Source organism: Opisthocomus hoazin, chromosome 3 (genome assembly GCF_030867145.1).
Source record: "Opisthocomus hoazin isolate bOpiHoa1 chromosome 3, bOpiHoa1.hap1, whole genome shotgun sequence".
NCBI lineage: Eukaryota > Metazoa > Chordata > Aves > Opisthocomiformes > Opisthocomidae > Opisthocomus > Opisthocomus hoazin.
Window position 1 is genome coordinate 16,149,718 of NC_134416.1, and position 16,110 is coordinate 16,165,827.

The following is a 16,110-nucleotide window of genomic DNA, read 5'->3' on the forward strand; positions in this document are numbered from 1 at the left end:
ATGTCAGTGAAACTTGGACAGCTTTTTAATAGACACCATGTGTGGGTTTCATACTGCGTAGGTTTAAACAGGCAAAAAGCTGAGATCTTGCCCGCACCATCCCAGCCGGCTGCAGAGGGTAGCTGCAGCATGCACAGTCTGTGGCGTGCAGTGCACATCCAGGTTGCAGGACGAAGGAGAAACCACCAAAGATCAGCGCCCATTTGCAATGACGTTGTAGCTGACCTTACTCGACTTCATGCTGTGTCACATGGCAAACTGCTATACAAAACCAGCACCAGTGTAATGGTGCCTTTTCAAGAAACCTTAGCCTTTAGTTTATATGTCTAGTCATCAAGTCAGTCAAAGTTGCAAGGTAGTTTTTTGATACCTTCCAAAACACAGAATTAATAACCAGACTACTGCCATAAATATATTAAGTAACTTTAATGCTGCTTAGCATAAGTCTTTGTTATATACTTTTATCCATATACTCCAGTGTAAGTGTACTTTATACAGTATGAACTATTTTTAAAAGTATATGGCTCTAGATGAAACGTTCACAAAACCAATTTCAATGCAAGTAGAGAACTAGAAAAAAAAAATCAGCCAGAATACAAAATCTTTGGAAGATAAAAATTTCAGAAAAGAAGATACACAAAAACATCCCACTGCAGTAATTCCGGACAACAGAGTAGTTCCAGTAGTCAGAAGGGCTGCCACTCACTGCTATGTCATCCATAAGAACCGTCCTGGGTCAGCAGGGACTGCAGGGCACTACCGAGGGTGGCTGACTCTCAGAGATCCTTGTACCTGACAAGTCTGATAAAGTCACCTTCATAGCAGACACCCTTGTTGTCTCAAGTAGAATGAGTAGGCCTGGGAATGAAGCAAGTCCTGTCTTCCCTTACCCAGTCACTGCTGGTCTTTGCAGAATATTTAGGTGCACTGGCAAGATGTGGCGAGCGAGTTGTTCTACAGATGACAGGGAGCCTCTGTTCTCCCAGGTTATCAATTTGGCACTATTCACAAGAGCAAAAATTATTTACTAGCATTATAAAAAAAAGTTTCACCGTCTGCAAACTTGCATGAGCATTAGGGAGCAGAGTGCAATGCTATCATTTAGTTTTGTTAAATTAATTTTCTATATATAAGATCTCATGTCATTATAAAACTGGGGTATTCAAGGGGGGCTCAATTAAACGTCATCCGTGCCAAAAGCAAACTCCATACTGGGCGGACCGCTTTGCATTCCACTGCTTTCAGTAAGATGTTGTATAGGCATCTGTCTAAATAAAAACACCTTTACAACACCGCAGGTTTAGAATCTAACAAATAACACACCGCAAGAATTGAGGTCAGACATTATTCACCATTTGGTAACATTCCATTCAAATGATACTGACTCACATAATAAGTAACAAATGCAGCACTTGAAGTAACAAAAACAAAGCTGTACTCCAACAAAGTAAAACAGTGCAAATATTCCTGTTAAACAAAAATATACCATGTATATACAAACACAACATAAATGCACTGTTTTGTTTTGCAGTATAAATAGATCTGATTAAGCTAAATTCCTAGAACTAATGAACTACTGACTGACAGTCCCAAACAGTTTGTATCTACTAAGGAGTACAGTAAGCTTTAAGGATCAGATCACCATCGGTGGATATGGCTATAAAAGAGTATCAAAAGATTTCACTGGATGGATATTTAAAATATTTTCTCTGTACATCAAAGTTAATAATATATATACTAAGTCGGTATCACAAAGTCAGTGTGGGCTCTGATCATGCAAGGAGCAGTGTGCAGAAAACCCGTGACTCTACAAGGAGCCTCAAGGCTCCACCTGCACTGTGATGCTGCAAAACACTTAAGGCCCAATCCCAGGATGCCAGGACTTAACAAGTGGGGAGCTTTTCAGCTGCCTGTGCAGTTAACATGTTGATTTAGTTTCCATTTTCTTCCTCTTCTGATTTAGCACTAGAATTCTGTTATCTGCTAATGACACATCTGTTTGTCCCTCGGCTCTATAATACCATACAAGAAGTATGCTTCTCATGAGTACAGAGTGAAAGTAAAAATTAGAAAGGGAAGAGATGGAAACTCGTTTTCTGTTAAGGAAATCCTGATTAGGGGTTATTTGCATTTCAGCACTTTAAAACAGATTTTAAGCAAAAAAAGTCTTTTTCGAACTAGATTACGGTAAAACAGACAAGTAGCACTTAATTTGATCTGAAGTGGAACACTCAGGCATTAACCTCTCTTCAACTGCTATAGCCTCCATCTCCTTAATGCCAGGGCTGTGCTGCAACCATAACAAACAGCTGTTGCAAAGGCAAAAATCTAGAGGAGAAACAGAAAAAAAGAAAGAAGAAAAAATAAAAAGTGAATCACACATTATATTGATTTTTTTTCCTATTCTAAACGAATACAGGAACACAAATGATTCAAAAGTTACCTCCCCCAGCCAAAATGCTTAAGGTAAAGACAGGTTTGTGATCCTCTGAAGTTTTCTAAATCTCTCTGTTATAATCCCATGTTACCACTTTTAACTCACTTTTTTGCTTCAGAAGACATTTTGAAATAAAATATGAAACAGAATGTCTGCATAAATTATGGTACGAAGTAATCATGTGTATGTACACCGTGTATTTGTTTTCTCTTATCTAGACTGATCAAACATTAATCTCAGATTTGTTTCCAAGTGAATGCCTTTAGCAGCAAACAACTAAGACGTCCCTCTGGACAGCAGAACTCTCTTACTTGCAGAAACACAGCAACAGCTACAAATCTGGCCTCCTCGACCGGATAACCCACCATTAGAACAACTTCCTGGGAAACGCCAGGAAGTCGCTACTGCTCAATAACTGAATTGAATAGATTTGAACATGCCACAGCAAACTTGAATATATAATGTAAACCAGAAGGAAGAAATGAGAAACTGACTTGCTGAAAAAAACAGTTTCTCGTATTGGCCAATGCTAATGATGGATTCCGTCTCTTGGAACATTCAAATTCAATCGTGACATAACAACTTATCCCTTGCTTTCCATACAAGTGTTAATTTGGCAATTAAAGTTTTGAATAGATGCTACACCGTAGAACTATCACCCATATAAAATGAACATATATATTTTTCATCACAGTATACAAAAGTAATTTTAAAAGACAAAATGTTAGCAACCTTTTATTTTTTTCCGTGTAGATCGCAGGACTGTTTTAACAAAGCATTTTGAAGGATTAAAATTTTATTCTGTATGTCCTGACTTTCAAATTACATATTTTTGGAAAAACTGCAAAGACACTGAAAACTACAGTTATCTGATTCACCATTTCCCAGCATCTCTTAATTAAAAATACTGAGGCAATTTACAAAAGTGTCTCCTCCTCCCCTCACTTGACAGGGATTTGATGGGCTTGAAGAACTGAATTGTCCTTTGGAAAAATAGTATGGAAGGGGGAAAGGGTCTCTTGGAGTCCCCAGTATCTTGTTATCAGACAAAACGATTGAAGTGAGCATATATTCAGTGGGATCTGAACACACTGAACAAGCACTGAAGAGCTACACTTCAGGGCAGAATTGGAGATACTTGCTTAGTATAAAGCCCTCCGTTAGTTCGGGCACAGCTATGAGACACCACCTCTGTCCTGTGCCTTATGGCCACACAGGGATCGGATGAGCTCGAGCCTGTTACTGGCACGTGGGCAATAGTGAGGAACTCTGGGCTTAGAGACTGACATGCCCACCTCACCCCTTCAGAGACTGGCTTGCCAAAGAAAAGGCCTTTCCTTCTCATTCTCCTCTTGCACACAGAATGCGAACTTTACACCTGATGTTCATCTGGTTTTATCTTAAGATGAACTGAAGGTGTTTACTGTGCAAAATTTATGGTGTATTTAGTTTTAAGGACAACAGATACCCACAGAGGGTTTCAGAAGCTTAATAAACATATCCAGTTCCCTGAGGTATGCAAGACCTTCTGGATGGTACAAAAAAAATAAAAGCAGTAACTTCAGTTCTTTAAGTTAAGCCTACGGGCACACCTCTACTTGCCCTTCAGGAGTCCAGCCAGGGAGAAAGCTAGAGCCTGGTATATCTTCTGACTCAGCTATGCATACCCACATCACCAGATACAGAGATGCAGTGGTGATGCAACTACAGTGAGGAAAAATGCAGTCTGAGCTTAGGCCATCATCAGAAGCACTCCAATTCTCGCCACAAGAGACAGCAGGGCCCCTACAGCTAACTTTTATGCCTGATGTTGTAAGTACGTATCTGGAGCTTCACAAGGAGCTAGTCCAAGGTTTTGCCCCATGGCATGTTCAGGACTATCTAAATGGTATAGAAAAAGCAACTGAAAGTTTGAGTACAGGCTTGAAATTCACACCTGATGCTTTGATGAAGGCTCAGTTGTTACCTTTTTGTTCTAATACACAATATTGCTTTTACAAAATATCTTGTCTAAAAATTATAAGCTGTAGTGACCATACACTTAAAACACTATAGTGAAGAGTAGCAACTGAGCACCTATCACATTAGCATTAGCTTATTCCATGTTTTTTTTCACTGTCAGACACTGTTTGCTACCCTCAAAGACAGCACTTTCTCTCACAGCTCCCCTTTCTATTCCAGCTTTGTGTTATGCTCCCAAGCTGAATGTCTGGCTACAAGGGCTTACAACAGACTTCCATTCCCAAGATACAAACATACAAAATACATACCGAGGCTGCTATGCTTATATTATATTCATGATCAGCTAGAATCCTCTCTTGTGAGGTGGAATTGAATTTGCGGGGAAAGTAATGCAGAGATGTAGTTGCTGCTTGCAGTAGAAAAGCTCCAAAATAAAAGACAAAAGTAGTCCCATGGAAAAGAAAATCCTGAAAAGCAAATAACAGAATCAGCCTGGGCTGCAATACATACCTAACTCTTCTAGTCTCAGTACAAATGCAACCCAACACTGAAACATGAAATGAGCACTGATAACAATAGCTTTGGATAAGCAGCATTAAATCCATCCGAGAGCTTAACCTGACATGTTTTCACAGTTGCTTGCAATGATAAGCAACTCACTAACACAATCAGTGAAGGGCAACCCTCCCTCTCCCCAAACCCTACAGTCTTCCAAGTTAAGAGGCATGTGTTCATCTATATGTACATTCACTACCTTTTAGAGCTTACAGAACTCTCCCTTCATACAGCTTAGATAAAAAACAAGGGACATACAGGCCAACTTTATCACAATTTAAGCAGTACAACACAAGCTTGCAGTCCCTCAAATATGTTCTCAGCTATACCTTAAGCACCAGAAGTGCCCCCTTCATGCTTAAATTTTGCTTCTGTAAATAACCAGAAACACCTCAGCCTTGACATAGCTGAAGTTTACTTCCCGATACAATCAGAATCCAAGAACCAAGGCATTTCAGCAACTCCTTCTGACTTGGTTCTACCCAAAATACAGTAATTTGGAAGTAGTTCATGATACTGTGGAATAAAATGCCTGAGACTTGAGAAGTTGGGAGTTAGGACTGACTTTAAATATGCTTCTCTCCTGGCCTTCTCTAGGCGATTCCCTCCTCTGTGGTGAATTCTAGCTGAACACAAGGTTTAAACATCTAACTCTCATTTCTGGATTCTATTACTGGAACACATGAAAAAGCAGCTCTGGTGCCTAAATCTCTTTGCGGGTTGTATTTCAGAGTCCAGTGTTCCACGCACCAAGATCCAAGACATGTCCCAGTACAGTTTTAAAATGTTTAAAATACCCTTCCAACATCTCCTTCTGTTGTCGAGTCTGCAAAGCTGACATTTCCACTGCACTCGGTTCCCAAGTCCATACACTTTGTGCCTACACCTGTGCAGGTCTGCAAAAGTCACAGACACCTTTCTGAATCTTCTACACACATATATGCATGCTTTTTGATGACATCCACACTATATAGTCTATGTCCAGCACTAATGAATTCTTCCTGTGCTTTTAACTCACTTGAGTGCAGTGGACTACCAGCATGCCGAGAGTAAGAGCTCACAGTACACCACGTGTGAGTGTCACGACAGCAGACAGCATTCATATGCACTAGAAATTACGGCGCAGCATCCTTACCTACTAGCTGTCCGATATGAAAGTGAGAATGTGCTGCGTTTCCCTGTTTGGAGAATTGTTTCTTCATAGATGTGAGATTTTCTTTTTATGAAAGAATTTTCTTTTCAAACTCCTCAGTTGTTCCATATTTGATAGCAGCTAAAGCTACTGAAATCATACCCAAGTCAGTTTTGATAAGTTATGATATAAGCTGCTGCTACTACAGTTTCCCATTCCACTTAGATCAGGAAATAATTTTCTCTTAATTAAGAATCACTTAAGGTTAGGTCATAGAGCATACTGCTTTTCTTAATAACTGCTGATTACTGGGAATCCAAGTTTTGGCAAAACAGCTGCAGTAATTCCCAACTTCTGGTCTTCCATACTGTCTGGGTTATTAGGGGTTTTTTTTTTTTCATTTTTTCAAAACAATTACTTCCTCTTGGAGTGTCACCAGAGGCCCCACTGACATCAACAGAACTGAGATGGCAAGCGGGCAGAGGGTGGCTTCTTGACATGGCTGCGTAGCCTTTATGCACTCGGCTTGACAGCTTTCAAGCTTTGGGCGTAAGACACATTCCCTCAGCCTCCAGCTCTTCTGTAACATCTGCACTTCATAGAAAAAAATAGTAGGGACCTACTGCAGGAGGAGAGTGCTGAAGCATCGGAGAAGGTGCAGTGCTGTGCTGCAGCCGGGGGAGACACTTCTCCCCACCAGATGCTGACTGCTGTGGCTTCCCCCGGCTCACAGACTGGCTGGCAGACAGACACGCACATCTCCTCTCATGCCACCGCCTACACACACCGTGCCAAACTGCGTTCACTGTGTGACAAACGCCGGACCCCATACCATGGCCTGACGTACCCATTTCATAGCATGGGATTCCGGCAGCTTGAAAGGTCTGCGTCAGCCCCTGGGTAATCAAGGACATCCATTATTCTTGGGCTGCTACATACCTAGCGTGCAACGACGTCAGTGTTACCAGCTGTACACTTCTGGCAGCGCTGCTCACGAAGGAGTACAAATAGCTCCACGAGGAAGACAGTGCTCATTGTGTACTGGAGAGGTATTTTCAGAAGACAAACTCTTTCATTTCCTTCACTCTCCTGCCAAGCCCTAATTTCCTTCTGGCAGCAATTACAGTGAAGCTATGTAGCACCTGTAAGGTTTCATGTTTGTATGGTTATGGTTTCTATAACCAAAAACCCCAAGTTCTAATGAGGGAGGGTTTTCTGGTTTTCAGTGATTATCAGCATGGTGCCTAACTCTCCCTTGCCTCCACACTAGTACAATCACTGAAACCTCACACAAAGTGTATGTAAAACACTACCAGATCAGCGTGGTATGTTAGTTCCCATCTAATTTTGTAAATGCGTGTGTTATGAGTCAGGCTGCAAAGGACAGTATTTGTCATACCATCTGGCTTAATACAGTGATGTACCTCCATAAGCTCCACATTTTCCCCCATCTTTTCACTGTGTAGCATCCTATTTTTTAAGTATCTGTACTAGTATCAATGGAGCTACTTACGACGTAAGGTATTACTAAATGCAGGGCAGCCAGAATCTCATGCTGTTTTTCAAACTTACATTTAAACTCCTGGAGTCTTAAACCACATTTGTTATGAATCTCTACATGAAGCTATAATACTCCAATATAAGTAAGCCATGACTCCTCCCATTTTTGACCTAATCTAATGACCGGTACTTTCTGAGTTCTACTGTAAATTTAATCTATAAAAGAGCGAAAAACATGTATTTATCTAAATACATGCCAACCTAAACCAAACAGGTACACCTTTTTATTCTATAGTAATAAAAGTAGTTTTATGTTTCTAGTAATTATTTATTTGCAACAGCAGGTAATAAAATCCTTGTGAAGTGCTGCTAAATAACTTAGTGCCAACAAGTTATAGAACAACTGGGCACCTGAAAACAGCGATCAAATGATGCATCTAGTGTTATTTTTGCTGACAACTGGAAGGGGCTGGATTTCAGCTACCACATTAGAGATAAAACAATTCACTCTGCATTTATTTAAGATGTTGACTTAGTTATGACAGCTTTTCAGATTAACTTACAGAGTCCCACAGATGCAGCTTTAATCCGTCATGTAACAATTTCCTAACTAAAGTTTTTTTAGTAATTTATCATATACAAGGGGACAAAATTAACAGCACAACAAACCACTGCCAGCATCAAGTAGCCAATGTGTAAGACACACTTACATTGTTACAAGGTGAACATTTGTATAGCATTTTCAACCTATAAAAGGCTATGTCCTCACTCAGCAACTCTTAAATAGACTGCATGATGGTAAATTGGCAAACAGTTTCAATGAAACCCAGGACACTATTAATTTACTTAAATTATGGACACGCTCAAGGGCTTTATTGCATCATAACTTGTAAGGATGTCGCAGCGTAAATCCCTGTAAAGATGTCTGTAATTGTAACTCATTATTAGCCTAATTACTGCCTGTATTGTGCTGGAAAGCTGACACTGTATGTATGTGTATTCGCTATCAAAGTGCTGAAGTTTGTTCTAACAGAACCCAGTCCATTTCCACTGAGGGGCTTTGAAGTTATCAGGTAGAGCCCCAAAATCATGAATCTCTATGATTTGCTTTAAAGTCCTTTTGTTTTAAGGGACTATGCATGAATAACTTGAACAGTTAAAAAACCACAGATGTTGACACTGAGGCACGCAATTCCAGCTACGATCAAGAAAAGTGTTAATAGGAAAACTAAGCCGCATGGGAGGAAGGTGAGGGTCATCAGCAGGTACAAACAGCCATACTTCAATATTTTAGAAGTTCTAGTCCTTTCAGAAGATTCTTTGGAAATTCCATTCTCATTACAGTTTTGCCACCTCTTATTATTCACTTCCAGTAATATAAGAGAGAGTGATACCATTTTGTGATCAACTACTTGAGCGCTAAAAACTCAAAGTAAAAAGCAGTTAATGACAACAAAGGAGTACATAAAAATTTGCAGTCAATAATCTGAGGTATCCATGCAGTTGGTAAAAACCGGAGCCAACAGCTCTCCTTAATAGGAAGGTACAGTCTGTGAGAACTAATGTCACAAGCCATAAAAATCCTTTCCAGCAAGAATCGAATCTTGCCTTCACAATGAGGAAAAGCTGAGCAGAGTATAATGGTATCTGTAGACTCACCAGGCTTCCTCTAAGAAACATAAACATCAAGTCTCCTAAAAAGATGTTAAGCTGTATCATACTGCAGGTTATACTGTCTTTGACTACCTAAGGTCTAACAGCCATGCACCAACGCTGCCCCAGCTTTAAGGAACTGACCCCAAAGTCAGCACAAGACTTTTTAGAAACTGGAGACTTCCTGGGTGCTTTAGTCCAGTCCATGCTATCTTAGACAACCACATCACACAATGTGTTCACAAATGTATCACTTCTTTTACAGTATTAGATGTATCTTTCTACCTCCCATTACTACCACTTCTCTGACAGTCAGAAAATATTTTCCCATTTCCAGTCTACAATTATTTCTGGTAATTAAAACCAATTTGTTGTTATGCCTTGTTAAACTAGTCCTCTGCCTGCTGCTCATGAATTTTATGTGCTCATAGAGGACAAGTATGCTCCTTCAGCCTTTCAAAAGCTGGGCTCTTTCAGCCTCCATCATACAACAGGTGCTGTATGTCCTCCGTCATCCTTGTACCCATACTCTTTCTAGTTTTGAATTTCTCTGGTTTGAAAAACCTTCTGCTCAAACAGAAGGCCAGGCATTAAGACTTAGGATCAGTACTTCTCCTGAAATTATTTTCAGTTCATAAAATAATGGGAATCCTTAAAGAAATTTTAAAAATCTTACCGTCTGGTTCCAGTTGACGGCAATTCTATTTGCGTAACCGAAGAGGAACACACACAGGAACACAATGGACAGGAACCAAGCAGTCACTGCTACAAACATTACCCATCCCTGCAGCAGCGGCAGGGGAACTTGGGTAGCAGCTACCAAAATCCAGACTATCGTTCCGAACAGCTGCAAGGAAAAGAATACAGATGATGAACTGGGAGAGAACTTCTATTCAGTCCCCTCTGCCTAAGAACTAATATCACCCATCAACACATCCTCCGATTACTTTTAGGAACCAAGAGGAAACACTCCAAAAGTACTCAGAGAGCCCAAGTGCCATTGATAGGCACTAAGTGGCAGCAAGACAAGGCCACCCTGAAATTCTTAAAAGCTCTTAAAACAGTCTTGGAAGTGGGATTTACAAACCCAGGTAACTTGCGTACTGCTGCTGAAAATTTTACTCTTACTTTGAGCGAAGTACAAGAAATGTGAAAACATGGTTGACACAGACACGTAGAGAGATGTACAATCACACAGAGATTTGTATAATCTCTCTATATATACTAAAGTTAGCATGACAAGGATGTACATCAGATTTGGATTCAATCTCATAGGGTTTGGTTTTGTAGTCCTAACGAGATAAGATATAGAAAAGAAATGAAATTGCATCTCTTTCTCAATGTATTTGTAATAAAATACTGAAAGAGAACACAGTAAGCAATAAAGTGAAAGAGAAAACTAGAATGTGAATAAGGCGAGTTGTAAGTTACGTTGTAACGAACTATCATAACCTGGGGAAGAATTCAGCTCTGCCAGTTTTCTTTTCAGCATACTGATCGCAGCGAATGTCTATTGGGGATGCTGAGCTGTGACAGGCTGATAGAGAATTTACATACTCTAAGGCTTGTCTGGTTTAATCAACTCTTGGCCTAAAGAAGGGTACTATCCCCCCCTGCAAATCCTGCCTCTTTATGAAAGAGAGGATAACTAGAGAAAATCGTAAATGCCATCTCATGTATATTCATTTATTATGGAAATATTTAACTTCATAATCCAACCTGCTGTGTAGTGACAGCTATAACTGATTTCCAAGCATGTGACTACTTTCCCATTTAAAACCTACAGATTTACAACTACAAAAGTCAGAGGCTACATTTTCAGATCTAGGGACCTTTCTTTTGAATCAAGGTTGGATGACAGGTACCTTTCAAAAGACGCCTGCTATAAAATTAATTGGTTCCTCTCGTGTTACACTGCAGCAGCATTTATGTAAAGAGGCATTGCTAGTCTCAATTCAAAACTCCCCAGGGTTTACGTATTAGCCTTCAAGCTGTTCTCCTTTTTTAGCTGCTGTGAAGAACCAAAGTTTCTCTAGTTTCACAAGGCTGCAGGTGCAAGTCTACAACTCAGAGACCAGATAGCGATGCGCAGTGAGGAAGCAGAAGGGATCACAGAAAGCATCTGTTAAACAAGAAGCAGACACATGAAATGTTTTCAGTATTTTGATATGCAACCTTGCAGGCTGCTTTAAAAATAAATTTAGAAGTCTACCGCAGAGACTGCTAACCTCAGCGCCCGCTGTTGTGCCACTTCCCTCCCACCATGCCTGTTCCCTTCAGCTCGGCCGTCAGCTGTGCAGTCGGTCAGCCGGCCTAACGCGCCTCCCATCCCCACTAACTCGGGGCCTGATTTAGCACCTGGACCCGTGCTCCCAGCCCTTTGCTCAGGTGCAGCTTTGCAGCTCGCAGGGTGGGATCCAGCTCGCAGACCAGGAAGCAATGTATTGCATATGTGGTGTTGTACACTGGAGGCATAGCATGGATCCTGCTGAAAGGCTTACACAATTTTAGAAGGGGTTAAGTGAATTCCTGCTGTGCTGCAGAGCTGGTGGCAGCAGAAGAGCGCTGTGCACCCAGTGACTGAGGCGAGTGCTGCACAAAGCTGCCAGTGCTGAGAAGCCCAATGTCTGCAGCTAGAAAGGGTGCCCTGGGTGATGTACAGGACGTCTGTGTATCTGTGCCTGGGGAAATTAGGCTTTGATTTGGTTGGGTGTAGTAGGTGTGGGGATCTTCGCTTGACTGGATGGTTAGGGTTTGGACTAATGGTTCTGGAGACCATCTGAACTATTATCTACTTGAAAACACATTTACATGTGAAAATGTGGTTTTCTTGTAAAACTTTCTTTGTTGAAACCATCAGCATAAATTAAAGTTTTTGTGATTTGTAGTTTCCAATCATGAAGGATACATTGGTAGTATTGTAAGTTGTAAAGTTGTTATCCAGCTCTACTTTCTTTGTGTAAGGCCTGTCTTTCCTTCTTTCTTCTTAGACCTGAATTAGGTTTTGAGCAAAATTGAATTTGTACTAAGAGATGATAATAGCCTAAGTTTAAAAAAAAAAATAAACAAACAAAAAGTTGTCTCTGACCAGTTTATACTTTGTCTAGTCTAGACAGTCTGCATTCATAAATACCCCATTACTGCGTTAAACACTAGCAAGCTTGACAGTAACAAGCATAAGCACTGAATTCTCTCCGTGCCCCAGTGGTGGACCTTCCAAGTTTGTATGGGTACCTCCACGGAGGTTTGCAATCTCACTGTCAGCTACACTGGCTCTGCAAAATAAGCAGAGATGTTCATCTCCAGACTCTTTTGCTGGTCTTTAAATATCTTACAGCAGCCTTCCAGTACCTGAAGGGGCCTACAGGAAGGATGGAGAGGGACTTTTTACAAGGGTGTGTACTGATAGGACAAGAGGGAATGGCTGTAAACTAAAAGAGGGCAGATTTAGATCAGACATTAGGAAGAAATTCTTCACCATGAGGGTGGTGAAACACTGGCACAGGTTGCCCAGAGAAGCTGTTGATGCCCCCTCCCTGGAAATGTTCAAGGCCAGGTTGGATGGAGCTCTGAGCAGCCTGGTCTAGTGGAAGATGTCCCGGCTCATGGCAGGGGGGGTGGAACCAGATGATCTTTAAGGTCCCTTCCAACCCTTACCATTCTGTGATTCTATGACCCGAACAGCATTCAGCTCTGACCCCAAGAAAAAAATATTAATAAACTGAGATAAGCTCTGCCAAGGACTGGTTTGATTTTTTTTTTCCTCCTACTAATCAGTGTCACGGTTCTGCAGAGCCGAATACTCGGCCTTAGGTCAAAGGTCCTCAGCTCCGCGTGCACCAGTACGGTCTCACACGCACACGAAATCAGCCATACTGGTACCAGTTTGCACAGGACACACGCACACAGGCAGGTAACAGCTTGGGCTCTGGGGCTCTGCGTGGCTCGAAGCCCTCGACAGCGGTAACAACCCCCGCGAAACGCCTCCCTGCCGCTGCCGAGGTGAGCGGGACCCTCCGCGGCACAGCCCCGCGTCCCAGGCAGCGGCCCCGGGGCCGGAGCGGGGCAGCCCGGCGGCTCCCGCCGCCGCAGCCTCGGCCGCCCGCACCTCTCCCGCACACAAAATGGCAGGTGAGGAGCGCGGGGTCGCTGCTCGGCCGTGCCCGGGCAGAGGCGCGTCCCGGCCCCCGGCTCCGGGCAGCACTGCCCGAGCGGGAAGGAGACGGGCGCGGGGAGCGGGGCGCGGGGAGCGGGGCGCTGAGGGGAGGGAAAAGCGCGGGAAGGCCGGTGGCCGCCCCCCTTCCCCCCCGCACTCACGATCTCCAGGAAGATGACGGCTCCCGAGTAGGTGCGCAGGATCTCCAGGCCGGAGGGCAAAGTGACCCGGGGCGGCGGGAAATAGGCAGCGGGGTTGGGAGGCGGCGGCATGGACGAGGCTCCCCTCGGCAACATGTTGCTGTGGCGGCGGCTGCCGAGCGCGGCGGGGACGGCCGAGCCGCGGCCAGGTGGGCGAGCAGGAGCAGCAGGAGGAGGAGGAGGAAGGGACAGGTGCGGGCGGGCCGTGCGTGCCGCCCCGGCCGCCTCCCTCCCGCCCGCCCCAGAGCCGGGCCCGCCCCGCCCCGCCCGGGGTGCGGAGGAGCGACGCTGCCCCGCCTCAGCCCGCCCGTCCGGGAGGAGGCTGCGGCGGTGCGGGCGGGCAGGGCCGGTTCGTCCCGGTGCCGGGGCGGGTGGAGGGCGCTGAGCCCCGGCTTCCCCGAGCAGCCGCGCCGCGGCCGGCCGGTGCCTGGGGCCGCCCCGGGAGCGCAGCGCCGGGGGGGGGGGGTTTGCCCCGACCTGCCCAGCTCCTCGTTCGCAGGCCCTGAGTCAGACCCGGCCGGACTTGGGCGTCGTTTCCTAACGCCGGTGTGCAGAATGTTGCTGTTTACCTGCTGGTCGCGGATATTTGAGGCTTCGAAATTATGAGGCTGCACCTTTTTTTTTTTTTCAAGGGACCTGCTAGGCTGCCCGTTCAAAATACCGAACACGTTTCGTCTGTATCTTCTTTCCTCTCAACCTCACTCAGCCGTGCACAACTGCTTAATAGGAAATGTTTGTTTGATGCAAAAGTTTTGGCTAGGTGAGGGTCCGGAAAGGTATGCGTTCATCAGACCACTTACAAAGCATTTTCTTGTGCTTCTTAGTATAAATATCTTCCGTGGATGAAGGATGTGGCGTCATCCAGCACTCTTGTTATTTCTCCTTATGTGGCGTAGGATGGGGCGTCCTGTCGCTGGGATGACTAAGCACCATTTCAAACAGCGTTATCCCATTCAGTGTTCCTGGGTGTTTATCCTTAACATACATAGCTGCGATGTTAAAGGTTACTTTTTAAGAAGGTTTCATGCCGTGTGTATGCAGCTGCTCTGGAGGTTGAACCAGCGCGGGTGTTAACACTGTGTTCCTGTATTTTTAGATGCCTGATGTCTCTTGGTTTTGCTTTTGAGATGACAAGAAACACCTCACACCAAAATGCCTGTCTTCCCCACCCCAGTCCGAGCTCTAGGTGGGGAGCAGTTGGCTCCTCTAAACACGATTCATCCATCCTTCCAGCATACCTAGTCCATAAAGAGGTTTGGGGCACCTCTAGAGTGCAGTAATGGCCGCTTAGCTTTTAAATCATGGCTGCTAAAGGAGGAAGAAGCAACAGTTTGCATTCTTTCTTCTGCTCTCTCCTCATCCCTGCACTCCTTGTAGCTGGAGTGGGAGATGTGGGGTTGAATCTCCATCAGGCTGAGGAAGGCATTGAGCCTGGCCTCCCCTCTTTTCTGAGTCCTTTACTCCATCGGTTATCAGGTAATATGAATACATCTCATTCCTCCTCTAGGCCTATTTTAAAATTGAACCTTGTGTCCCATCCATTTATCTTCAGGGAAGGGCTCGAGGGTCTGGAGACACAGTCCTACAGGTCCTGACTTGGGTGTGTTTTGGAAGGGAGTGGGATTCAGAGTTGTGCCCAAGTGATTAGGCGTAGGCGGTTCATTCGTCAGGTTGTGTTCTGGAGACCATATGTCCAATTAACTTCACAGTCTGGCCCTGAATCCACTGAGACTGCCCTGCGGAGGGAGAAATCTGAGTGGGTGGAAAACTGGCTCAATCAGTTTATGATTCGGAACAAGAAATGGAATTATCCTTATCTTGCACAGAGGAAGTACAAATAACCCTTGGTCATAAACATTTCCAGTTTTATTATCCAGCCATGCAAGTAATCTATGTGAGCTCCAGCACCACTGGATTTTACTGATGATTACATACCATGTACAGTCATTTTTTTCTTGCTTGTAAATACCATTCATTTTAACCTGTACATTCCTTTTAACATTGATTTTCTTGAATTTTAGGAGGTTTTCACAGTAAAATCTAGGTTTCACTGTTAGATGTACATATACACAAAATAGCCTTAAAGTAGATTTGTACAGAAAATAGCCTTAAAGTAGATTTATGGCAATACTTTTTCCTAAATCCTAATCATTCAAATGAAAGTAGCTGTTTAAATTATTTTTACCAATAGGATTCGCTTCAATGTCATGTGGGATTCTTCAGATACTGATTCATATGCTGTTTGAATCTTTAAAAATCTGGATTCTTTAAGAGATCAGTATCAGGACTACATTTTCAAGTTTTCATAGCAAAAGCACACAAGTTTGTGTTGGACTGCTTTTTAATAGCATTTTAATGTAAATATTTGCATCTGGGCATGTTACAGGGTAAACTAATGATGCTGCTTCAAGTCTACCAGAGTCAACAGGTAGACAGAAGCGTATTGATTCACTGTACATAGGAAGGTCTGTCTGTGCAACCAAAAGGACTCAAAACTCCATTTAAATAACTGTTA

The 16,110-nt window shown here is 43.4% G+C and overlaps 1 protein-coding gene and 1 long non-coding RNA gene across 3 annotated transcripts in view; one reads left to right on the forward strand and one right to left on the reverse strand.

Moving 5' to 3' along the window:
- On the reverse strand, positions 1 to 13,843 carry MAL2 (mal, T cell differentiation protein 2). The gene is made up of 4 exons (XM_075415647.1): positions 13,557 to 13,843; positions 9,916 to 10,086; positions 4,708 to 4,866; positions 1 to 2,328 (listed from the first exon to the last, which is right to left on the reverse strand). The coding sequence occupies exons 1-4, from the start codon at positions 13,689 to 13,691 to the stop codon at positions 2,257 to 2,259; spliced, it is 537 nt and encodes a 178-aa protein (XP_075271762.1). The 5' UTR covers positions 13,692 to 13,843; the 3' UTR covers positions 1 to 2,256.
- Positions 13,083 to 16,110, forward strand: part of LOC142360819 (uncharacterized) — a 22,159-nt gene continuing 19,131 nt past the window's right edge. Inside the window, exon 1 of one of the 2 annotated variants that reach the window (XR_012763384.1) lies at positions 13,083 to 13,148. This is a non-coding gene — a long non-coding RNA (uncharacterized LOC142360819). Of the gene's footprint in view, positions 13,153 to 16,110 lie in introns of both variants that reach the window. The other variant, XR_012763385.1, reaches the window with a different exon arrangement.